The 24938-nt window shown below is 38.0% G+C and overlaps 1 protein-coding gene across 14 annotated transcripts in view; it reads left to right on the top strand.

Annotated features, from left to right (window-relative positions):
* Window positions 1-24938, top strand: part of AFDN (afadin, adherens junction formation factor) — a 130824-nt gene that overhangs the window by 65463 nt on the left and 40423 nt on the right. For 8 of the 14 annotated variants that reach the window (XM_068397976.1, XM_068397938.1, XM_068397948.1 and 5 more), the window contains exons 14-22: window positions 822-1027; window positions 6715-6735; window positions 7478-7623; window positions 9951-10045; window positions 12724-12989; window positions 13509-13652; window positions 16619-16817; window positions 18557-18660; window positions 21856-21942. In XM_068397976.1, the coding sequence (XP_068254077.1) occupies window positions 822-1027; window positions 6715-6735; window positions 7478-7623; window positions 9951-10045; window positions 12724-12989; window positions 13509-13652; window positions 16619-16817; window positions 18557-18660; window positions 21856-21942 (1268 nt within the window). The remainder of the gene's footprint in view (window positions 1-821; window positions 1028-6714; window positions 6736-7477; window positions 7624-9950; window positions 10046-12723; window positions 12990-13508; window positions 13653-16618; window positions 16818-18556; window positions 18661-21855; window positions 21943-24938) is intronic. The other 6 variants (XM_068398043.1, XM_068398054.1, XM_068398033.1 and 3 more) reach the window with 1 other exon arrangement.

The raw sequence follows: 24938 nt of genomic DNA, 5'->3' as shown, positions 1-24938 counted from the left end.
TTAAAAACAGTTTAAAAAGGTAATTTAAGTAAACATTGAAAAGAATGGCTGAACAGATGAGAGCTAATCTAGTAATATAATTGATTTTGTTGGGGAGAGTGAAGAGACACTTCAGATATTGAGATGGGTTCATGAATATCTAATTCTAATTAGATTTCAACTCTTTATGCTCAGATATTCAAATTTAACTGTGAAAAAATTGTTAATCCCACCTCCTCAACAGTACATTGAATTCATTCTCTTCTGTACAATTCTCCATTCCTTGCATAATAGCTTGCATCTTGGTCAAAATCCATTTTATATAAAATCTGATTAAGTTTAAATTTTCATTTAAAACTTTTTTTTTTATTATTTTGGTCCCCATGTTTTTGAGGTCTCAGATCTGATAGAAAAATATCATACCAGACTTCAAATGTTGGAAACTAAATAGATTTGTGAGTAAGCAAAGACAGATTTTTATTAGTGTAAAATTCCCTATAATAAGGGAGCTTTGTATGAATAGAATGGACAAGAGAAACCATGCATTTTCCTGTTCCCTTGAAGATGTAAATTTTCAACAAAGAGATAGGGAATAGTACAGAAATGTTTCCTAATGGTCAGATTTTCTAGCTTTGTGTAGAACTATGTTGTTATTGTGCTGAAGCAACTGTAGTAGGTAATAGACATTTTAAATTTAGAGTTCAAATTCCTGTATGTTCCTCCGCTCTGTCCCCTCCTCGTCCAAAAAGAAATCCTCTATGCCCCAAGTTATTAAATTTATTTATTTAATTTTCTTTCTGTCTTTGGCTTTATGACATGTTTTTTCCCCTCTTTCTCTACAGCTGAAGATGCCTTCTTGTCTGCCATTATAAATTACACAAATAGCTCAACAGTTCACTTTAAGCTGTCACCTACGTATGTTTTGTATATGACGTGTCGGTATGTATTGTCAAGCCAGTACAGACCTGACATCACTCCTACTGAGCGTACTCACAAAGTCATTGCAATAGTCAACAAGATGGTGAACATGATGGAAGGAGTTATACAGGTGAGTTTCTCTGCAAAAACATGTTAAGGGAATTAAATAGATGTAGATTATCTAGTAACCTTCTTAGTGTTTAACCAACAGCCATTTGTTAAGGGTCAGACTAATACCTGCATTAATTCCCTGTGTGAAGGTTTGCTTTTGTGTCAATGAATAACATGAGTGGTAAGAAACCTCTGCTGAGCAATATGGGAGGTTAGGGAGGGGCTGTTGCTCTGCAGATATGTTCTCTGACAAGAAGTTACTCTTCTGTTATGTAGAAGGTAAGATCTTTGCAAGCACTTCTAGCTGTGAGCTCTTGTGAAACAAGTTGGGTGTGCTTATTAAAGAATATCATATAGATAGCAGTTGTTTGCACTGACTGATCCTTGAAGTGAACATATTAAAAAGAAACGTGACTTTTGAATTTTGATCCTGTTACTTCTACAGCTTCTGTAACCACAAAAATGATAATAACACTGGACTTTTTGAACCAAGCTGATACAATTGCGTTATAAAGAGAAATGCAAGTCCTCAAATGTTCCAGTATTTTATATGCAGTCTGATGCTATTGATATTACATATGCAAGATTTCCACAGAACCACAGGGGAAGTTCTGTTTTGAATGCAGGATAAGATCTACTGGTCTGCCTGTGAAATTAGACAATACCCTGCATTGTGTAACTGTTGATAAAATGAAATGATCATTTCCTGAGAACAGAGTGCTAGTTCAGGTATCCTTAGTGTAATTAAGTATTGTAACTTCTTTGTCTGCAGGTTTTTCTCAGAGGAAAAACTGAAATGTATTTCGATATTTATTAAAACACATACTTCCATTGCAAAAAGTAGTGCCATAGTAGCCCGTATACAGCAAGGACCCTGCTGCGCTAGGCGCTGTACAAGCGTAACAAACACATCAGTCCTGCTTTAGACAATTTATGATGCAAGTGTTACGCAACAGGTTGATTAAGGAAAAAGAGGAAAGTAAACAACAAGAGGGTGGCATGAAGGTCACAGCAAACCAAAACTGTTCAGCTTTTGTTCAGGTTTTGGAAAGATTTAGTGGCATTTTCAGTAGGGAGAATGTTATAATTAGACAGTTCTGTAAACAGTTACAACAGGCTTCCACCTTTCACAAGGAAGAATGGGAGAAAATGCCAGTGTTGAAGGCACTTCGCAGTAAGAAAACAAAGACTAGCCTTTCATGTACATTCTGAAGCTGATGTGCGGTTAAAGGTGGTTTGAACATGAAGTGAAGAACTAGTAGATTGCTTTGAGTCTTGATGCTGTGCTGAATGGATATTTGGTAAAATTGAAATGGTATCAAAAGTTTAATATTCAGGTTCTGCTATAAAAAAAAATGATCAGGCTGTGGAGGAGTGATTTTGTTCAAGTCAGCGGGGAAACTGTGGCATTAGTGGAGAAGATGAAATGCAAAGAGCCTGAACATAAGCAATTTGGTTGGGAGAATAGACAGTAAGCAATGAAAGGGTAGACTTCAAATATAATCTGCAAGTTACAGGGCTGAATCAAAAAAAAAAAACAACAACAACAACAACAACAAAAAAACCACAAAAAAGAAAAACACAAAAAAAAGAAAACCACACTTGCTCTGGAAGAAGGGTCGGGTAACTTGGGAGGTCTATAGGGACATGGCCAGGTCGTGTAGGGAGAAGATTAGAAGGGCCAAAGCTCAATTAGAGCTTGATTTGGCTGCTACAGTCAAAGATAACAAAAAAAGCTTCTATAAATACTTCAACAGCAAAAGGAGGGTCAAGGAGAGACTCCACCACTTGCTGAATGAGGAGGGTAGTGTAGTGTCAGGGGATGAGGAAAAGGCAGAGGTGCTCAATGCCTTCTTTGCCTCGGTCTTTAATGTCAAGACCGGTTGCCCTCAGGAGACTCAGTCCCCAGAGCCTGAAGTTAGGGACGGGGGGCTGCGTGAACCTCCCGTAATCCAGGAGGAGACGCTTAGTGACCTGCTGTGCCAGTTGGACACCCACAAGGCTATGGGCCCGGATGGGATTCACCCCAGAGTAATGAAGGAACTGGCAAACGAACTTGCCAAACCACTCTCTATTATCTACTGTCAGTCCTGGTTAACTGGAGAAGTTCCAGCTGACTGGAAATTAGCAAATGTAACGCCCATCTACAAGAAGGGCCAGAAGGATGATCCAGGGAACTATAGGTCTGTCAGCCTGACCTCGGTGCCAGGCAAGGTGATGGAACAGATCATCCTGAGTGCCATTACACGGCACATGCAGGACAATCGGGGCATCGGGGCCAGCCAACATGGATTCATGAAAGGCAGGTCCTGTTCGACCAACCTGGTCTCCTTCTATGACCAAGTGACCCGCTTAGTAGATGAGGGCAGGGCTGTGGATGTAGTCTGTCTAGACTTCAGTAAGGCATTCGACACTGTCTCCCACAGCATCCTCCTGGACAAACTGGCTGCCCGGGGCTTGGATGGGTGGACTCTTCAATGGGTTAAAAACTGGCTGGATGGCCGAGCCCAGAGAGTGGTGGTGAATGGGGCAAAGTCCAACTGGCGGCCGGTCACTAGCGGTGTTCCCCAGGGCTCAGTTCTGGGGCCGGTGCTGTTCAGTATCTTTATAGATGATCTAGATGTAGGGATTGAGTGCACCCTCAGTAAATTTGCAGATGACACCAAGCTGGGTGGGAGTGTCGATCTGCTGGAGGGTAGGAAGGCCCTACAGAGGGATTTGGACAGGTTAGATAGATGGGCCGAGACCAACAGCATGAGGTTCAACAAGAACAAGTGCCGGGTCTTACACTTTGGCCACAACAACCCCGTGCAGCGCTACAGGCTGGGGGAAGAGTGGTTAGAAAGCGGCCTGGCAGAAAGAGACCTGGGGGTGCTGATCGACAGCCAGCTAAACATGAGCCAGCAGTGTGCCCAGGTGGCCAAGAAGGCCAATGGCATCCTGGCCTCTATTAGGAATAGTGTAGCCAGCTGGTCTAGGGAAGTGATAGTCCCTCTCTACTCGGCACTGGTGAGGCCACACCTTGAGTACTGTGTTCAGTTCTGGGCCCCACACTTCAAGAAAGATGTTGAGGTGTTGGTGTGAGTCCAGAGGAGGGCGACCAAGCTGGTGAAGGGTCTGGAGGGTCTGACCTATGAAGAACGGCTGAGGGAGCTGGGGTTGTTTAGCATGGAGAAGAGGAGGCTCCGAGGTGACCTTATTGCAGTCTACAACTACCTGAAGGGAGGTTATAGTGAAGTGGGAGCTGGCCTCTTCTCCCGGGCAACTAGCGATAGGACAAGAGGACAGAGCCTCAAGCTTCGCCAGGGGAGGTTCAGGTTGGACATTAGGAAGAATTTCTTTTCAGAAAGGGTTATTAGACATTGGAATGGGCTACCCAGGGAGGTGGTGGAGTCACCATCTCTGGATGTGTTTAAGAAAAGACTGGACATGGCACTTAGTGCCATGATCTAGTTGACATGGTGGTGTCAGGGCAACGGTTGGACTCGATGATCCCTGAGGTCTCTTCCAACCTGGTTGATTCTGTGATTCTGTGAAAGTGACTCAGTTTATATAACTAATGTAAACTAGTAACAATGACTCAAAAAAGATTTGGGGTGAAAGGGGTGGGTACAGTGGGAAAGCAAAGATAAAGCTCTACATTTTCTTTGTGTTGAACTAAAATAGATAACCATGTAGCTGCTAGAAGATATTAGAGAGGAAGCCTCAAACATCAACTTTCACACAAGAAAACAAATCAAAGCTAGAAAATAGATTGTCTGTGAAGATACCAATTTACAGCACTAGGAAGGGCTTGCCAAATCAAGTTCAGCCTTGTGGTTGTTGCAAGCAAGTGCATTTTATATAATCTTGCTAATAGTATGATGAAACTGTTAAAGGCCAGTGTTTGTCTGGACTGTCCTTTTTCAAAGGCCATTTCTACAGCCTTATGTCTCTGTAGTTCCAATCTGATCTCCAACCTAAAGTTTAGGGAAGATGTCAACAAGGAAGTGGTAGCTGCATTTGTGGTTTGTGAAAGACGTTATCTAATTGCAAAATGTAAGCTGAAGAGGGTTGGAGATTGAAGAAAATTGGGAGGAGTTTCTTCTGAATGCCATGCTGAACAAGGGGGAAAATTACAAGTGTGATGAAAGACTAGAACTTAAGTGAATTTGAAGGCTAATGGGTTGGAGACAAAGAAATGCGTTGATTCTAAAGCTTGACGAAAATGTCATTAGCTTGGACCTGTGTTAGTGGAGTATAAACTGCACTAGCTAGGCTAAGTCAAATTACTTCATCTAGGCTGTAGAATGAGTGTTAATATTGATGGTTCTCTCAGTTAAATTACCATTTAATAACTTGCTGTATCACAATAGCTTTTTTGTGTATCTTGACTGTAAAGCACATCTGCGCTGAAAGGGATCTGAGGGCGTGAAAGATGGAGAAGACAGATGGGAGGCAAGGGGAGAGAGGCACCCAAAACAGCAGAGGGAAAGTGCACAATTTCTTGTGCTGTCCTGGAAGTAAAATAGGTTGTTTAGATCCTGGTTTTGCCTGTCTAGATTATAGGAGATTTGATAGCTTTCTGAAGTTATTCAAGGAGTACTCACTAGCAAATTATGTCTGTGACTTTCTGTAGTGTTTGCATTAGTGTATGTAAATAATATAGAAGAGTTCATATGGGATAGGGATAAAATTGGAAAGATGTATGAGAAGGCTCACTGCTTTCAATAAAACTCTAGGAATAGAAACTTAATTCGTATTAAAAAGCCAATTTTTTGTATCGTGATTTTTTTCAAATCGTTCTGTGGCATTTTTGATCCTCTGCAATTTTTAACTTTTGTTTGTAGAAGGAACATCTCTCTTCGTTCTGTGCCAGCACATCTCCAGTCAGTTCAGAGTGCCATGGTTAGAAAGGAGGAAGTAACAAAAAAGCAGTGGCAATTTGTTATTTTGAGCTGTAACTAAAATTACAATAGTACCAGCAAATGACACCTCAAATTTTTGCATCTAAGTTCACTGTGTTGTAGGTGAGGAGAGTGATCTGAATAGAAAGCCAAAATAATTGAGCTCTGTTTTAAAAAATTAGTCAAACGTATCTGGTGGGGTTTTTTGTTTGCTTAACTCAGTGTAGCTTTTATGTACTAGCATTTAAGAAGCTTAGTGTGGTATTTCATTTGACTCTTTTTTTCTTGTTTATAATAGTCTTTTTGTTATTTAATTGAAAAGCCATGTATTAAATCTGTCCTAGGTATTTTATGGGGTTTTTTTGTTTGTGTTTTTTCCCAGTTGGGATTTTCTGTCCCTCTTTGTGTGTGTTTGTACATTGTCTTCATTGCAGCAGTGTGGGTAAATAGCTCCCTGGATCTATTACTTGGATGGCTAGTTAGCCCGTTGCCCGCCAAAAGTTCTGCGGGGTTTCTGTGGTGCACTGAGTGTGGAATAACCAACTAGTCTGCGATGTCAACTAGTATAGGGCATTCCTTGAATTAATTGTGACGTGCAGGCACTTCAGTTCTTAGCTGTTGTGCTACTAGTCCTATTAAAATAATTCCCTTTTTAAAAGGGCCTCAGTTGCATCGTAGCTACTAATTAACGCATCCGTGTATAACTGTGAACATAAGTGTTGTACCTTCATATTTAGTGTTTGATTTCTAAAGCTATCATGATTGTTCACAAGTTTCTTTCTTCTATTCTGTTTGATTTCCTTCGTCCGTTTTTCTCCAGGAGGTAGACCAGGTTGATCAGGTAGGATATATTGCTGGGAACTGATCCTAGCTATGTTGGCTTAGCTCAGTTTCTCATGCTGCTTCCATATCAAAATACAAAACTCAAAAGAGCTGGACTTGAACGGTTCATAACACTCATTCAGCAACTGGAACATGCAGTACTAAAATCCTTTTTTGACTTTGCAACTTTTACGGCATTCCATAATTTCTGCTTAACGCACTTCAATGTGGATATGAAATGACCAAAGTTCTTTTTCTTCCCTTTATTTTCTTTTTTTGTTGTTTGTGGTTCCTATTCTTTGGATTTCATCTGAGGTTGCCTGGCCTGGCATTTGTGGTCGGGAGATGGTGAGATAGATCAGTACTTGATACTGAGTCACCTGGTATCAAAACCAGTGAGCGCAGTATCAGGGTGGCAGCGGGCAGTAGTGAATATGTGCTTAAAAGCGCACAGATTACCAGATACTGCATTCTGCTAAGCTCTCAGCACTATATAACTAGATGCTTATGCCGTGGCTTCATTGATATGGCTATTGGCAATTTAACAGAATTTTGTATGTTCAGTTAACATGTTAAAATTGAACTTACCAGTTACAGCAATTGCAATATTATCTATAAACATTTTGCAAATATCTGGTATCTGAGATATGTTTGGTGAAATGGGAAAAGGTACTGGTCTATCTTGTGGAGCCTTTATAAGCTGCCGTGCTTTATCAGAAAACTATTTCCCTGTATTATTTCTTGCTTCTTTCTACTTACAGAAACAGAAGAATATTGCTGGGGCACTTGCCTTTTGGATGGCAAACGCATCTGAATTACTGAATTTCATAAAGCAAGACCGAGATCTTAGCCGAATTACTGTGGATGCGCAAGATGTTTTGGCACACTTGGTTCAAATGGCGTTCAAGTAAGGCTATCAAGCTTCTGTTTCACTTAACATATTCTATGTTTCTGTGGTTTTTAGAGTAACTTCGCCTTTTTGCCAAATTTTGGGTATAACAATAATGTCTTTTGTCTATGGTTAAATATCTGAGAGGAGGACTTATAAGAGAGGCTAGACCTACTTCTTTGGACAGATACTTTTTTTTATGAGTATGGATCACTGGTCTATGCAAGGAGTTTAACCTGTTAGCGGTTCTTTTGATAGTTGAGGCTGACGATGAAAATTTTAGGGAAATGTTATTTAAATTTAGTTTGTGATGATTACTTTCTCTTAATTTAAGGTTTTTATGGAGATGTGAGGAAAGGTTATTTTTGTTGTTAATATTTAAATACATAGCCTTAGATATTTATGGATCGCTAAAGCAATGAACGTTGTGCTCTTTAAGGGCTTCTAATTATACTCATCATCTACTCCTTTCATAATCTGCATAAATAGCAATTTGCACAGTGGGGGTTTTTTTTCCACAGTTTTTTCTTAAAAATGTACAGACAGGTTTTGGCTTGGGGTAAAATCAACCTGTGCTAGTCAGCTCAGACTATTTCAATACTGATTAAAAGAAAAATTGAATGAAGTATCTGATGGGAAGGGAAGTCCTCTGAGGAAAGGATCTTCAAACAAAGACAACAACATTGAGTGAGCACAGTGCTAAGCAACAAGAAAGGCTTAATTTTTGTACATATTTTGATTCCCCCCCAAGCCAGTATTGAACAAGTATTTTTCAGCAAATTTGTGTCTCTGAAACTAATGTTCAGAGAAGTCCCAGTGTACCTTGGGTGGCTTATACCCAGCCTTCCCCCACTTGTAGGATGTCTGTTTTAAATACAGTCTTTTCATACTTCTGTAGAAACACAGAATATAATCTTTCTTCTTTTTATACCATGACAGGATTGGGAGACCTAACCATGGTTCAACTGCTTAGCTTTAAGTGGGGGGGCTGTATTGCTCTTAAGAGCAACGTAGTATGTGAATGTGGTAGTGAAACCTTATCATTGCTTTCTGAACTTTTGAAAGGTATCAGAGAAGCACCAAACCACTTTGTATGTACTCCCACACATTTTTTTTTTTCCTGTTGGTGAATTATGGGCAAATAGGGTATAGCAAGTAGCTATTTTTGACAGTCTTTCAGTGCTTATAGCACCTCTAAATTACTGTTAGTGAAGCTATGCCTTTTTGCCACAAGTCAGTGTTTTGGATCGGTGTCTTGAAACAACTCTGCTACTTCAATTTGCTAGATAGTTATTGAAGACAGAATATTTCTGTGGCTAGGGAGGAGTGGCACTGTATTTTTTCACTGTACATGATGAGCAGGCTGGATGCGAAAGGGTATTTCTGAGTTTTAGCTGTGTGTGAATTCTCCCCTAAGTACACTGTAACACGGAAAGTTTCAAATGGATGTATTAAACATTTGGAGAACAGAACTGTGGAGTATATATTTAGAAGACAAATAAAAAAGCACAACAGAAGCATGAAAAGAAAGAAATCTGCTGTGAAAACGTTATTTGATGGTAACAACTGGCATACACCAGAATGGGTTGAAATTGCCATGGCTTTTGTTTTCTAGCAGTCAAGGATATTTTGTTAAAAATGTTACCAGTGAAACAGAAAGCGGAGTTGTAGAAAGCCATGAAATATTTTCCTTTATATATGTGATTGCAATTTGATTCCGTTTTAGTTTCAGTTCTTGATAGAAAATATATAAATGAATTATCGAAAACAGTGTTAAAGAAAATATTTAATTATGAGAAGAGAAAGAATACTAAACCAGACTTTTCATTTCATTGTAGTTAAAGGTAAGAGAAATAGAAGAATCATAAAACTGTTTACACAAAACATTATAAAACACTAGGGCCTTTTCAGGATCTTGTGCATTGGCTCAGAATAGGAAAACTATTTTTTTTTAATACTACCCTTGGTCAATTTTAAAACAAAGAAAAGTGTATTTCTGTTTGGAAAAAATAGTTTTTGCAATCTTACAGAACCAAAGTTTGGCCTGATGGCATCTCTTTATGTAGCATATGACCTTCACTTACAAGTGTGGTAGTAATACTGCATTTAAGTGGCTGTGTTTGTTCACTGGAAACCTAATTATTTTTACAGCATTTCTAGGAAAAGTACGGGAGAACTAGTCTCTCTGTCCTTTTAAAAAGTATTATTTGGTTCCCTATAGTCATGTACATAACACTGGGATTTTAGGAATCTGGTAATTTGATAAATCTCTTTTCTTTAGAAGCATTCTTAATGAACACATACAGGATTTAAAAATTTCTTCTTTTTTTCCCCCTCCCTTCCAGGTACCTGGTTCATTGTCTGCAGTCAGAGCTTAATAACTACATGCCAGCGTTCCTTGATGATCCAGAGGAAAATAATCCTCAGAGGCCTAAAATAGGTTGGACTACTTGGTCTTTTCTTGTGTCTTCTAAATGATACAATAGTAATAAATATAATTTTTCTCAACAGTGATATGACATTTACAAGTTGCCCTAACCGCTGAGAATTGTTTGGATCGATTTTGTATGGATGATAAGAAAGGACAGTAGTGACATTCAAATGAGCTACATTGGGTTTAAAAAACATGGAATAATTTAGTTTGGAGGGGAGCCTCTTAGATGTCATCTAAGCCAGTGTCTTGTTCAAGGCAGGTGCAACTGGATCAGGTTGTTCAGAGTGTTGCCCGGTTGAGTTTTGAGTCTCCACTAAGGGGTGGAGATGCCACAATATCAATGAGTAACGTGTTCCAACATTTGACTACCCTCATGGTGGAAATACTTTTCCTGTATCTAATTGGAATTTCCCATGTTGCAATTTTTGTGTTGGTGTGTTGTTCTGTGCTATCGCTGTGCATGCTTGAGAGGGATCTTGTTCTGAACACTCCCATTAGGTAGATGAAGACAGCAATAAGCTGTGCCCTTAGTCTTCTCTTTTCCCATGATGAACCAAATCCACTTTTCTGTCCCTCTTTTATGTCCTTTTCTCCAGCCCCCTAATCATCTGGTGACTCTCTGCTGAATTTGCACCATTAAATGGGTATCTTCCTTGTGCTGGGGAGTCTAAAATATGATGCTGTGCTCCAGATGCAGTCTCACAAATGCTCAATGCATAGGAGGGATTGCTTCCCTCCCTTCTGCTAGCTTCACTGCTGCTAACTTAACAGTTTAGTATGCAACTGGCTACCTTTGAAGCAAGGACATGCTGCTTAATCACATTCAACTTGATGTTTACCAGGATTTCTACATCATTTTCAACAGGGCTGCTTTCTATCCAGATGGCACCCAGCCTATACTGTTGCACAGACTTATTCCTTCCTAGATGCAGGACTTGGCAGTTGCCTTTGAACTTCATGAAGTCCCTGTCAGCCCATTTTCCCAGCCTACTGAGGCCCTTCTGAAAAATACTGCTGCCCTTCAGTGTATCAGTATTTCCCCTCAGCTTGGTATCATCTGTGAATTTGCTGAGAATGCACTCCATCCAGTCGCTCAGGTTGTTGATAAAGTCCTTAAACAATGTCAGTCGCAGCCTCAATCCATGAGGGAATCCACTAATAGCTGACTGCCAGCTGGACTTTGTATCCACAAATCCACCAAGTCCAGTGGTCCAGCCAATTCTCTACCTATATTATCATCTGCTTATCCAGTCCTTATCTCGGCAATTTCTCTATAAGGATGGTATGGGAGAATCTGACAAAGTACCTCCCAGGTACGAAGGTTAAGCTGACTGGCCTTGTAGATTCCTGCCAAGGATCTCTGCCATGATACTTTAAGTATGATAGTGCTTTGCAGCAATGTCAGCCTTCCTGGGCCGTTCCTGTCCATGACAGCATTCTGGTCATGTGTGCTATCCCACTATGTCTGTAATCCTGGCTCAGTGACTGTGCTCAGATGCCTACTGCCTCTTGTTGTTTTCCATGCTGAACACATTCACGCACAGGCCCCTGAGGTAGGACCCCTGTTGTGCTTTTCTTGGGGAAAGTGTGAGAGCCTCCTACATTATGTAGCCTGGTGACTGAAGAAGAAAATGGAAAACGTAAAAAATATTCACATTTGAAGGGATTAACCAAGGATAAAAAGTTAGGAAGAATTAAGAAAACAGTGACATTCTGAATAATTGAAGTAAAGATCATCTGCAGAGCTATGAAGTACAGTCATTCTGTTCAACTATGAATAGTATTTATATAAAATTGATATATACTTCCTGGTCTTTTAGCTATTAAGCTTGCTGCAGTTGCTTTTTTTCTTGTGTTGAATGTTGAAGGAAGAATATAAAGATATATTGTTTTGGTTTTAGTGCTCTGTACTGTAAGAGAGAGAACTTTCTGGGACACAAACTCTGAAAAAGTAGCAAACTGACAGAAATGAATTTGGTGGTCTCTTCAATAGAGATTTCAGATTAAAGTATTGCCTTAAAAGAAGGCTTGGAGATAAGTGTTCTGCTTGCATTAATATATTCCACCAGGAAGCATATATGGATGTTTGTTCATGGTGAAGCTAACAGGAGGTCCTTATTGCTTCTTATGTAATATTGCAGTGAACTAATGGGCAAAAGGAAATTTGAATAATATTTTAAAAAATTGATGTGTAAATAGGAATTACATTCTGTAGTTCAAGTACATCACGCAATGCAAGTAGTTTCTGCTGAAATTTTTGAACACAGTTTGATATTTAACTGCAAGGAGCTATGGAGTAATTGCAATATGCATTTGAAACAGTAGACTATAAAGTTTGTAACTTGTTATGAAAAATAACAGAAAAATTATTTTACTCAAGTGAGGACGTGATTTAAGTGTCAGATAGAACCAATGATATACTTGTATACTAAATATTTCCCCAAAAGAATTTATTTTCATTTCAGGAGTTAACACATATTTCAACTATCAGTTTAATACTGTCCCATCTTGAAAGCTGTGAAACAGTGAATTTATTTCTGAAAGTCTGTGTAACTTAAATACATGTGGGTTCTACCTACCATTCCCCAGCCTGGGTTAGGTGTCTCTGCATTATTATTTATGGTCTAAACCAGTTGTACATTGCAGTATGTGAATGTGATTTACTTTTTGTTTTATGTCTGTAGATGATGTGCTGCATACGTTGACTGGAGCTATGTCCCTGTTGCGACGATGTAGAGTGAACGCTGCTCTGACTATACAGCTCTTTTCCCAGCTGTTTCATTTTATCAACATGTGGCTTTTTAACAGATTAGTTACAGCCCCAGATTCAGGGTTATGTTCACATTATTGGGGAGCTATTGTTCGTCAGCAGTTGGGCCATATTGAAGCCTGGGCAGAAAAACAGGGTTTAGAATTGGCTGCCGATTGCCACCTGAGCAGAATAGTGCAGGTGAGTGTGTGTATTTCTGATTAACACTTCTCCCATAATGGTATATTCAGAGACAATATTTGTGTATTCTGTGTTCCTAGAGAATAGCATATGGACAAGTGTAGTTTGTGTGAGTCAATCCTGGAACATTGAGGTAGCATGCAAAAAACACAAAATATGTTTTCAACATCATTAATATTTAAGTTACGAGTGAAATTAATAATTAGTGATTTTGGCCAACGTGCTGTTCAATTTCTGTTTGTAAGACTGCATTGTAACTATGCTGAACAGAGACAAGAAAAGTAGCTGAAAAATTGATATGCCTCATTTATGATACGTTTAGTATTAATTCATCTTGTAGGTACAGGAGATATATTTAGTGGTTGTTTTGGGGATATTTATATGTTGCTTCTGTAACAAATCTGGCTTCTTGCTTTGTCTTTTCCTATCTCTCATCTAAAGAAAACTCAGAAACAAGGCTTAAAGGTTTCCTTCTGGTTTGGATTTGTCTCCTAGGACTTTTTTTTTTTCCTCTCCTAGGCAACCACATTGCTTACCATGGACAAATATTCACATGCAGATGTTCCAAATATTAACAGTACTTGCTTTAAGCTGAATTCTCTGCAGCTACAAGCTTTGTTGCAGAATTATCACTGTGCTCCAGATGAACCACTCATCCCAACAGTAAGTCTCTTCTGTCACTTAACTGCGCTGTTTAACATACCTGAGGAATATAGACTTAAAAGTAAAAACACTGCCTGAAAATAGCTGTCTTACTGTTGATTGTTTGGAATTGTCATGAGAAGAGTCGGAGTGGGCAATCTGCTCTCCATACGATAAGAAGTATTGGTGCTATCAGCCTGCTTCTGGCCACCAACTTTGGTGGGTGTACTTTACTGTAACTCGAGCAGGATATTACCAAAATCTCTCTTACACCGAGTTGTAATGTAAGGTAACACTGCATGCTGAGCGTTCTCAGATAGGTGTCGCTGCACCTCACACCATTTGTTGATGAAGTCCAGTAAGGTGGTAGAGGAGAGGTGCACAGAGCACTCCCAAAAGCTAGTTCTATATATAACCGCAGAAACAAAGACTGAAATTTTGACTATAGAAATCAAATAAAAGAAGCAGGAACGCTAACCTTTTTTGCATATGGGATGTAAAAAATCCATGAATCTTGAATCCCTTCATACACGCAGCAGACAGATTGTCCTTTGATGGGCAGATTGATACATGGAACATGTATGTAGAGAGAGAGAGATGTTTTCAGAACTGGTTTTTGTCTTGATATTTAAGACATAACTGACTATTCTAAGCTTTATCCATGGTAAACATCTTTTTGGCAAAAGTCAAAAGAGGTTTTGTGTTCCTTGCAGAATTGTAATCATATGTGGATGAAACCTCTTAAGGTAAACCCTGATTGCAGGGTAGTTGACTGATCTCAAAAATCTTGAAAGGTGAAGATAATCTAAATAATCTGTAATGCATTGTCTACTAACTCTGTTTTTTAATAACTTTTGATACATTTGTTTATTAAATCAAAGGTACTAATACAATGGTTCTAAAGGTGTTAAGGGGGACCTGTAGCTTGGATATTTTTTTATATATTGGCTACCAAACCAAAAAGTCTTTTGCTGAAGAACATAGCTTGTATTTCCTATTTACACACAGGTAGAATTCCACAGTTTATTATTATTGTTCTTTAGGGACCTCCAAAGAAATACAGTGCTAGATCTGAGAGGTCCTTTTTGTGTCAGAGGGAGGATTACAATATGGCTAGCTTGTCCTGTTGTGGTGAAATGGTGTTTGGGACTTCTTTGCTGCTTGCTATGAAAAAGACTTGTACAATCAAACTCTGACTTATTGCTGCCAAATCTGAAAAACTTCAAGGCTTGGAATTTGTTCAAAGGAATATAAATGTATTTGCCTCTACATACTTTAGTTTGATGCAGTTCTTTTAAAAATTAGCACCTTTTATGGTAAAAAGGCCCTTCTTGAAGAGCAATTCTAAAGACAGGCTGGATTTATCTGCCTTCCACCTGGAAATTTGCTTAAACTGATCATTCAGATGAGAGCATTTATATTGTTTTGTCTCAACTGTGTTCTGCATTGTGCTCCAGTAATAAAATTGTTCTATCAAGCTTACAGATTCTGAGTTGCATGTTAGTGTAACTGGGGTGAAATTAAGACCAGACTGTTAAGTTGGTCTTGGGAGCCAAGTAGAAGCTGTAGAAAGAGACTGGAAATCACATCTGAATCTTTGGTAAAGCGAATACCGGTAGTAAAGGATTCTATGTGTAATATTTGTAACAGCTTTAGATAAATAAATTGTAGTGATTCTGTTTTGATGCCAGAAAAATCACACATCTCTGGGGTGAGTTCTCTTACAGAAAGAATTCTGGTTAACTAGAGGTGAAGATACTTCTAAGTATTGATGCTTCCTGTTCGTTCGAATGTAGTCAAACCTGGGGTGATTTCTTGGTTCCTAAGGCAGAGCATGCAACTTAGAAGAGACTGGGTGCTCAGAGAATTACTACTTACATCTTTTTAAGAAGTTGCCTGTCACTTTATTTTATTTCACTTAACGATTGGATACTTTCATGCTAAAACTTAGGCCAGCCTAAGGCATATAAGGTAACAGAAAAATAGAGGAACTGGTTGAGGAGAGAGAAGAGCCTTTTCGTTGTGCACTCTTATGAGTAATTTGGGATAAATAGAAGAACGTAGAAACACAAAGTGCTGCTTGGACCTCTACTTTGTGCAAAGTTGTTAGGAATTTGATTTTTGTTAACCTCTGAATTAATTTTCCTCCATTCGTACAATCTAGTAACAGATATCCTATTGAAATCTTACAGATCTCTCTAAAATGTAGAAAGAAGACTACTGTGTGCTACATGCAAACTGCAGTAGCTACAGTGTGAAAAGTACAGTGGTTTCATGGGGTTCTTTGTGATATTAAGCGGAACAGTTGTACACCAAATGTAAAACTTAAAAGTTCCCTTCCGCACCCTGAGTGATCCTGCTCTTTGTGTGCTTCTACAGTGTTATTTAAAAAAATAGTTATCTACCTTAAGGGGGATCCTTTACACTATACTGAGCTCCTAGGAAATATAGAATTAGTTCTATAAAGCTTCCAAACTAGGGAACTGTATATGCCATTGGTCCTCTGTGTGTATATGTGTCCTGATGGGAGCTGAAAATCCTGTTCTACACGAGTTGTCTGTTTCTTTTCTATATATTTATTCTTAAAGAAGTGTATATATACACTCAACAAAGTGTGAAAATTTTAAAGCTGCCTGCAATTCCACTTATGCACATGCATGTTCTCTGTTATGTAGTTTTAAATACAGCTCTCATATCAAGTAACAACATGCACCACAAGTTTTGAAAATATTAAAGTAAAAATAAATGCTTCTGTTATATTCTCTAACTACATGATCTATGGGATTTAGTCAAATAAAGCAATGTAGCATACTGACTGTACATAATGGAGCAGAAGAAGTTTTATCCCAGCCAAAACCAGCACAACCTGATAATTTATTTTCCAAATTCCTTTTTCTTGCAGTCTTAGTATTTTTTTAATGTTAGGTTTTTTTCCTTAATGAAAATTAGCACTTTATAGTAACAATATCTTTCTGCCTTCTGTCCAGGAATTGATAGAGAATGTAGTAACTGTTGCAGAAAACACGGCTGATGAACTTGCTCGCAGTGATGGCCGAGAAGTCCAACTGGAAGAGGATCCTGACTTACAGCTGCCTTTTCTTTTACCAGAAGATGGCTATTCCTGCGATGTTGTGAGAAATGTTCCAAGTGGTTTACAAGAATTTTTAGATCCGCTCTGTCAGAGAGGTTAGTTCTTCTGTTGTTTTACAATGATCTTCTTGGTGTAGTGAACACAGAATGCAAAATATATTTTAGTTAAATGTAAACCACTTTCTTTTTCTTTATGTATGTTTCAGTCTTTTTATACTGTGTTCTTTAAGTGTTTACTTTTGCAACCCATAAAAAGTATGCGGGAATTTTTAATCTTTACACTTTTTTTCTGTCCCTTTCATTCACTTTCAAGGTTCTAAATAAGCAGCGCTGAGTTACTAGTGCCTGCTGAAACTTTATTTTGCCTTTGCTCCAGAGGTTTTTTGGATTTTGGTGCTAGAGCAGCAAAAATTTACATAAATGTAAATTTTGTAATGCTTCAACAATATCACAGTCAACTTTTAAAAGTAATGTGAATTAAATAGTTAAGTCACTTTTTTTTACTCATCAGCTGCTTCCGTATAACACTAAAAAGCTATGAGCTTAAAATAGTTTTTTTAATGTTCATCAGAGTCAGAACGTATGGTTTGGGCATTTGTAGTCCAACAAAATTTCAGGTGACGCGTAGAGAGCTCTTGTGGTTAGGTGAAAGTGACCTAAACTTGAGAAAGTAAAGCAGGTTAATGAACGAGTTATGATCCTTATCTTGTGCTACTCAATTTTATTAGAAGCTTTTTTGTTACATAATTTCTTAATAATTTTCTGCTTAAAAAGCGATTGTTTAAAAATTTCCTCAGGAATATCAGGGTAGGTAGGACAACAAAGGAGGCTATCAACAAGGCGGACTTACTCTGTCCTACAGTGAAGTTTTGCAATTGTTGATTCCAACTTAGTTTATAGAAAAGCTGTGTTCTTGCATTTAAAAGAAAAATAGAAGGAAACTGACTGTTTTGAATGTACAGTGAGTTACAGAGGATGTAGTCTTGAGACTAAAGATGACTAGTAGAATAAATTCTTTAGTTATTAAGTATAATTCATTTGCCATATAAATGTCTGTATGGTTATTGCAAGTAAGGCATTTTTAATGCATACATTCAAAACTTTACTTTTTAGGTATCCCTTAAATTATGTTGAGGGATTGGTTTGCAGTAAATCAGTGTAAACTGAATTGCTGAAAGATGGTCTTTGTGAGGAGGAGAATCTCATGTTTGGATGGAGTGATTTGTAATTTGACTGTGATGTGGATTCTCACTGTCCCTGATTTAGGAGACAATGTTCGTTACCTCTCAGCTGCCGTGGCTCTTTTTTTTTTTTTTAAATTATAGGAATTGCTCAATTAACAAAAAAACAAATCAAACAAAACCCTACTTTTAATTGCATAGTTGCATTAAAAAAAGTAATGAGTCCAGGTGAATCTTCACTTCTGCCAAATCTGTGCTGAGACTAGTTAGCTAGACTCTCTGCAAAGCAGAAGGTTTCTGTGGTGGTGTCTTATTCAGAGTTCTGGTAGTTTGTCTTCTAACAGATGACTTGGTGTTTCATGTCTCTTGAGTCTGGTTGGTAAAGGCAATATTTTGCAGCCCAAGAGTTTTCTATGAGCTTGTAATGTTTTTAAATATATATGTTTCTCAGAAGCAGCATCTATAGAAGTGTAGGATTTTGTAGATACTATAAAATTTCAGTGAAGCGCATAATGGCATCTAAGGTGCAAGATTCAGTATACTAATGAGTATAAAAAGATAAATACTGCTATTTTGTGTTTCCTTGTGGCAGGCTGTTTGATTTTGATTAATCTGTTGAGAAAATAACTATGTTGATGTTACTTTCTCTTTTAGGTTTTTGTAGACTAATACCTCATTCACGGTCACCAGGCACATGGACAATATACTTTGAAGGTGCAGACTATGAAAGTCACCTGTCACATGAGAATGCTGAGCTAGTAAGTATTGATTTAGTGAATAATTGTCCAAACTGAACAGTGAGTTCTTGGCAAACCATTGTGTTTTCTGTGATGAGTAACCCTTGTTGGGAAGAACAGGCTTCATCATTAAACATGTAGTTCATCAGTGATTTGGTGAATTTAAGGAAATATTTGCAGATTTTTGTAAGTCAGTGTTTTTCTGGGCTGTGGCCTGATATAATTCTCATGTAAGCGAACTTTGTCTGTCATGTTCCCCCACCCTGAGTGTAAACAGTGAAGAAGTTCCTTTTAAAGACAGGCAAAAATATATATGGACAGGCATCTGTAAATAACTTGTAATGTGAATGGAGCTGCAGGCTGCTTTTATCATAAACTGGCAATTACCAACAAAACGTTTAGTATTAAGTTGTAATCTGGTACTGTTTTTTCTGCTAGGTTTTCAGGAAAAAAAAAAATTATTTTTCCTTTTCATTATGCTTTTTAAAGAAACTTCAGTGTGAAGTGGCTTTTTTTCTGTTATAGGGTTGTTTAGTTTTGTGTTGGTTTTTTTGGTGTTTGTTTGGGGTTTTTTTGGGGTTTGGGGTTTTTTTTTTGTTTTTTTTGGGGGGTTTTTTGGGTTTTTTGGGGGGTTTTTTGGGTTTTTTTGGGGGGTTTTTTGGGTTTTTTGGGGGGTTTTTTTGGGGGGTTTTTTGGGGGTTTTTTTGGGGGTTTTTTTGGGGGTTTTTTGGGGGGTTTTTTTGGGGGTTTTTTTTGGGGGTTTTTTTTGGGGGGTTTTTTTGGGGGGTTTTTTTGGGGGGGTTTTTTGGGGGGGTTTTTTGGGGGGGTTTTTTTGGGGGGGTTTTTTTGGGGGGGTTTTTTGGGGGGGTTTTTTGGGGGGGTTTTTTTGGGGGGGTTTTTTGGGGGTTTTTTTTGGGGGGGTTTTTTTGGGGTTTTTTTGGTTTTTTGGGGGGGTTTTTTGGGGGTTTTTTTGGGGTTTTTTTTTGTTTTTTTTGGGGGGTTTTGGGGGTTTTTTGGGGGTTTTTTGGGGGTTTTTTGGGGGTTTTTTGGGGGTTTTTGGGGGGGTTTTTGGGGGGGTTTTTTGGGGGGGTTTTTGGGGGGGTTTTTGGGGGGGGTTTTGGGGTTTTTTTTCAGGGGTTTTTTGGGGGTTTTTTGGTGTTTTTTGGTGTTTTTTTGGGGTGTTTGTTTGTTTTTTTTGTTTGTTTGGTTGGTTTTTTTAATATGTGATAACCAAGAATATCAAAGTTACAGAACAACTTGGTTTTGGAAAGATGGTGGATGTGAAATGATTTTTAGAGCATCTAAACAGAAATAGCTTCATATTTATAATTAGTATTTCAGTGAAATCAGGAAGGCCAGCATGAAACTAGGATTTACCTATGTTCCTAAGGCCTTCTGTGAAAAATACTTGCTCCTCACTATTCAGAGGAGCTTGAAAGTTTCATTTACTCTGTTCAGAACCCGACATCTGTTAGATGAAATTGTGCAGTCTTGCTGCAGTGGCCTAAAGAACGAGTTTACTTTACAGAAGAGAGCATCTCCTAAATCTATATGACTGATACGGGAGAGCCCAGTCTTGAACTGATAAGCCAGGCTCTGCAGGCTTGGTATCTTGGTAAACAGGCATTTGATTGAGGAAAATATGGCAGAGGCACCCTTGAGAGATCATGCTATTCCTCCTCCCTTTGTTGCTTTAAAGAAATGCATTTTTTAGAGCTAGTGGAACCAACAATCATCTGAAGTTATATTAGGTACTTGCTGTTCCTCACACTAAGAAAAAGCTAAAGTAGACTTCTGGCCAGTCTTCCTCAAAAAGGCTTGATAAAGAAATGCAGGATGAGTGGATGCTGCTATTTATTAATTCATGGAAATGAATACCATGTAAGACTGTTCAAATAACCTGATCTAATCATTCTTCTCTCTGGTGCCTGTATGCTAATTGAATGTGCTAAGCTTGAGAGTGCTAAAAGTCTTTAGTCTTGGTGTCTGAGCAGTGCTCTACATGCCAGTTCACGAATCACCTCTTGGTGCAACATGTCTACATAACCCAAATACTACGTATATGTTCCATTTTTATAGCTGTGAGGTCTTCCCAGCCCCCCCAAGCCAAAACTATTCTCACAATTCTGCTTCTGTTGGTAGTCTGGGGAATTGCCCAGCCCTAGGCAGTCCTCAGTCCTCCTCAGATTTTCACTGAAGAATTTCTTTTATTCTTAGACCAAGACAGAAATTCAGTATAGACTAATGGCAAAGTTCTGTTCCCAGTGGCTTACCTTTTCCAGTGTGTATGTTTTTTGTTGAATTACTTTAATAATGTTTCTATTTAAATTAATGGAAAAAACCCTAAATAAAGTAGGAACAGATTCTGTTCTTCTGCCATCCTTGGCACAAGAGTGCTAAAATACTCCTAGCTTAAAAAATACTTCTCTAATACTTGAACTTAATCAAAAAGTATGAGTATTTTTTGAATTAGTTTCCTTTGCTTGTATTTTTACTTTGTCATGGGTCTTGTGAAACTTGCAGTTAGCAGGTTTTAATATGAATACAAGCGAGGGTGCTTTAATTTACATGCTACAGCTAATTAAGGCTGTGATGGCAACTTTTGAGTAGAGGGAACTGGCAATGTTGCAAAGATATTAAAAAATTACTGAACATGTTTAGGGGCTTGGGCTGTATTTGAGTTAGAGTTTTCAGAAGTGAACATTTTTGGAACTTTCTTTCAAGGTTTTAACTCTGCCTTTGAAATGAACTGGCCTCTTAATATCTCTGCAGAATTATTATCTTCTAGATGCAGCCCTAAAAACTGAGCTCTGTGTAGATTACCCTCACCTTTCTAATAGGGGCCTACTGAGTCTGAACTTCAGTTTTCATAAAAAGTTACTACAGTTTTATAGACCTGTTACATTTCAAATGGTGAATCATGGATAATCTCTTTACTGAACTAGAGAAGGAGAAACAATGAGTAGACTTCAGACCTTCAGCAGTGTTCATGACACAGGTGTAATACTTGATAATGTGAATCCATATTAATCAGATGTTAGAGATTCTACCTTTAAAAATGGAGTACCGGACATACTATTTAGTGTGCGAGGTCTTCTGCTGCATTAACAACGTAGTTTTGACTGTGGATGAACTATTTTGCGCAGTAATTTTCCTGGCCTGGCAGTGAATATGAACTCTTGTCTTTTTTCTTGTTTCTCCTTCCCTGTTTTATAGGCTCAGCCTTTGCGGAAAGAACCTGAAATTATCACTGTAACACTAAAAAAACAAAATGGAATGGGCCTGAGCATTGTTGCTGCCAAGGTATGGAAGTCAGTTTGTTTAAGTGTTATTGAAAAAAGCTTTATTTTTTTTTTTTTAGCCTACTGTGGAAAATGTTAATGGAAAAATCTATTTGTTGTGCACATTGTGTTGATCATACTTTTATTCTGACTGGGAAGTGTTTGTGTAAAATACACAGATGTGAACAATGCAAGAGGAAACATAATATGAATGTAGTTATTATGACATTTAAGTTTAAACCTCTGCTACAGGGTTATTCATTTTTCAGACTCCAAGATTGGCAGTGTTATTAAATGGAATTAATAAACAGGCTTATTTTGCACTTTTGCTGAAAAGTAGCAGAAGTATCTAGGAAAGAAAAGCAGTAAATGCAAAGAATAAAATATGTGGTTTTTTTTTAATTTGATGAATAAATAAAATAATTCAAATATATACATTAAAGTTTGTATACTTTTTGCTATGAAGACATCTTTTGTGCAATGTACAGATGCATGTATGGCTTAAGTTTTGCTTTTTTATAGTAGAGAGCTACAGCATATTAAATAGCTTGGTGAAGGAGGGTATATCTCTTGCCCTGACTTGCCAAAATTGTGGGTGTATGCTACTCTTAGTAGCACTAGATAGTAATGTATAGAATGCACATACAACTCCAGCCACCAGATGGAGGACTCCACTAGTTGGTTGGTTTTGCTTTATTAACTGGGTCACATAGCAGACATAATCTTTGAGTTTTAAGCTTGTTATAAATTATGCAATGGTGATATCCAGAAGTCCTCGTTGTAATTATGTAGTGTACAACAAATAGAACAAGTCTTTCCTAATGTCTCTTCACTGTGTAGTACATGAAACTTCAGAATGCTGTAGTCCTCCTTGGCACTTAGTGCATGGGCTGAAAACATGATTGTTTTAACTGCTTTTAAGTTATCTCACATAGTTAATTGCTTCTAAACAGCACTTTTTTTTTTCCTACAACCTTGCTCATTCATAGTCTGTTCGTGAAATGGTAATCTTGCATGGTATCAGCTTTTAAGGTTTATTTCTGACATCTGTAAAGGAATACCAGGTGTCAGGTGTATGTTGCTAACAATCAGCAGTTATTGAGGAAACTATTCAGGATCTGAAAAATGTTACTCAATATTCTGCTCTTATTCTGGTGGAGTGGGTTAATAATTTGAGAAGCAAATACTAGATTTTGAGATATGCCAGATTAAATATATATCAGACTTCTGACTGCCATCTGCATTTCTGTTGAATATTTCAAAATGTGCAGTGGAAATTGTTGGTTTTTTTTTTACTTTAAACTGTGAAATCTGATTTCTTATGTAGAGAGAAGCAGGATGTAACAGGAAAAAGTTTCTGTTTTCACTGGAGTTGGCTGACTTCTATACGTTGTTTTAACTGACACTTAACTACCATTAGCAGTATGTAACAGTGCTACTGATCAGTGTGTAAGCTTGATTTGAAAGTTTTTTTACAAGTTATTTAACCAAATTAATGATTTCTTTAACATGATCAGTGGTGGAAGCAGCAATCTTCATGTCAGCACAGTTGCAGAAACGCTCACTTTTTTCAGGCAGTGATTGCATTTCATTTTGCCGCTGTGTGCCTGCTGCAGTATTGGAATTCTGATTTTTAAAAGGTTATATCCTAAATCTTAATCTGAAATAAGCAAGAGACAGGTTTTTATTTTAGTTTCAGTGTATGTAGAATAGAAACTTCTGCTTAATTTGAAGTCAGCAGAATGTTCATTGGATAGAAATAATTGTCTTGCATTAAGTGTTGAAACAAGTTGCTGTAGTAGTTCAATAGGATTATTTCCAAGGGGTTACTTCAAGGGGTTCGGAGTTGCTTATTGTAAGTAATTGATAGTATGTTTTTCCCATAAAAACAGCAGAGGAAGAACACACAGGCATCAATTTTCTCAGTCTGGCCAGAGCAGAACAGATTAGATAATTGAGTGAGTGTGACTGAGAAGCTGGCAATAGTGGGTAGATTTTTTCTTTCTATTCCTATATTGTTGAGTTTTACTAATAATTTTTCCGACATGTTTCAAGTCGTGTATCTTTAACCAACATAAAATTAAAATTCTCATTCTTTTTCCTTTGGCTGAGGAAAATGGAGGAAGAAGTCGAGTAGACCGTTAAATTTTTTTAAACATTAACTGGATAGAATGCCTGAAATGACAGGAAGAGGCAAGTGTGAGAACAGATTTAAGCTTTTCTAACTTTTTTCATGGTAGAAGGTTGGCTATCAAATGCTCATATGGAAGTACCTTATAGTTGAAGAAATGAAAGCTCATATTCAGTTTCAGAAATACAGCTGCTACGGCCATGCACAGGACCCCAGTTTGATTGCTGACCCAATTACATTTATTGAACTATTGGTTTCTAGAGCGCTTCAAAAGTGCTGTAATAAAAGAAAATGCAGCAGTGTATTAATAGGTGGCCCTGCTCAAACCAGTGAAAGACAACCCTGAAACCTTTTAGCTTTGGTTAGGAAAGCATTTGTTTTTTTCCTGTGATGTGACAAAATAGTTGCTCTCAGTAACATGCTGTGAGAATGCCTTTGCATGTCAGTGCTGACTGCCTTTCTTGTGAAGTCTTAATGGGCTCCTCTTACTTGTCACTGGCTTTGGATGAAGTTGGTTAAACTGTAGGTTGGTGGTATTCTAGAGACAGATGAAATGGGCAGTTTCTCAAAGATCATAAAGAAAAATAATTCCTACTGACTGCTTTTCTTCCTTCTCCCCATTGCAAGAAGTCTACACTTTCCTAGTAATCTGCGCTCATCTCTGAGGAGACATCAAATGATAAATTTGTTAGATATTTCTGTCATTTTTTATTAGTTTGCAGGGTTTTGTAGATAAATAAAGTCTGTGCTAATTAAGAGTTTTTAGTGGGGAAATTAGATACCATACCTTACATACCCCTTCCGCACCAAATGTTCTTAATTACCAAGTGATTGTCATGCCTTCTCGGCTGCAATCGAAAGAGATGTTTGGAGTTGAAGCTAAGGTT

The sequence above is a fragment of the Nyctibius grandis genome, chromosome 1, assembly GCF_013368605.1.
Source record: "Nyctibius grandis isolate bNycGra1 chromosome 1, bNycGra1.pri, whole genome shotgun sequence".
Classification (NCBI taxonomy): domain Eukaryota; kingdom Metazoa; phylum Chordata; class Aves; order Nyctibiiformes; family Nyctibiidae; genus Nyctibius; species Nyctibius grandis.
Note: the sequence above shows the minus strand (reverse complement) of the source record. Positions and strands in the feature narration are given on the sequence as shown.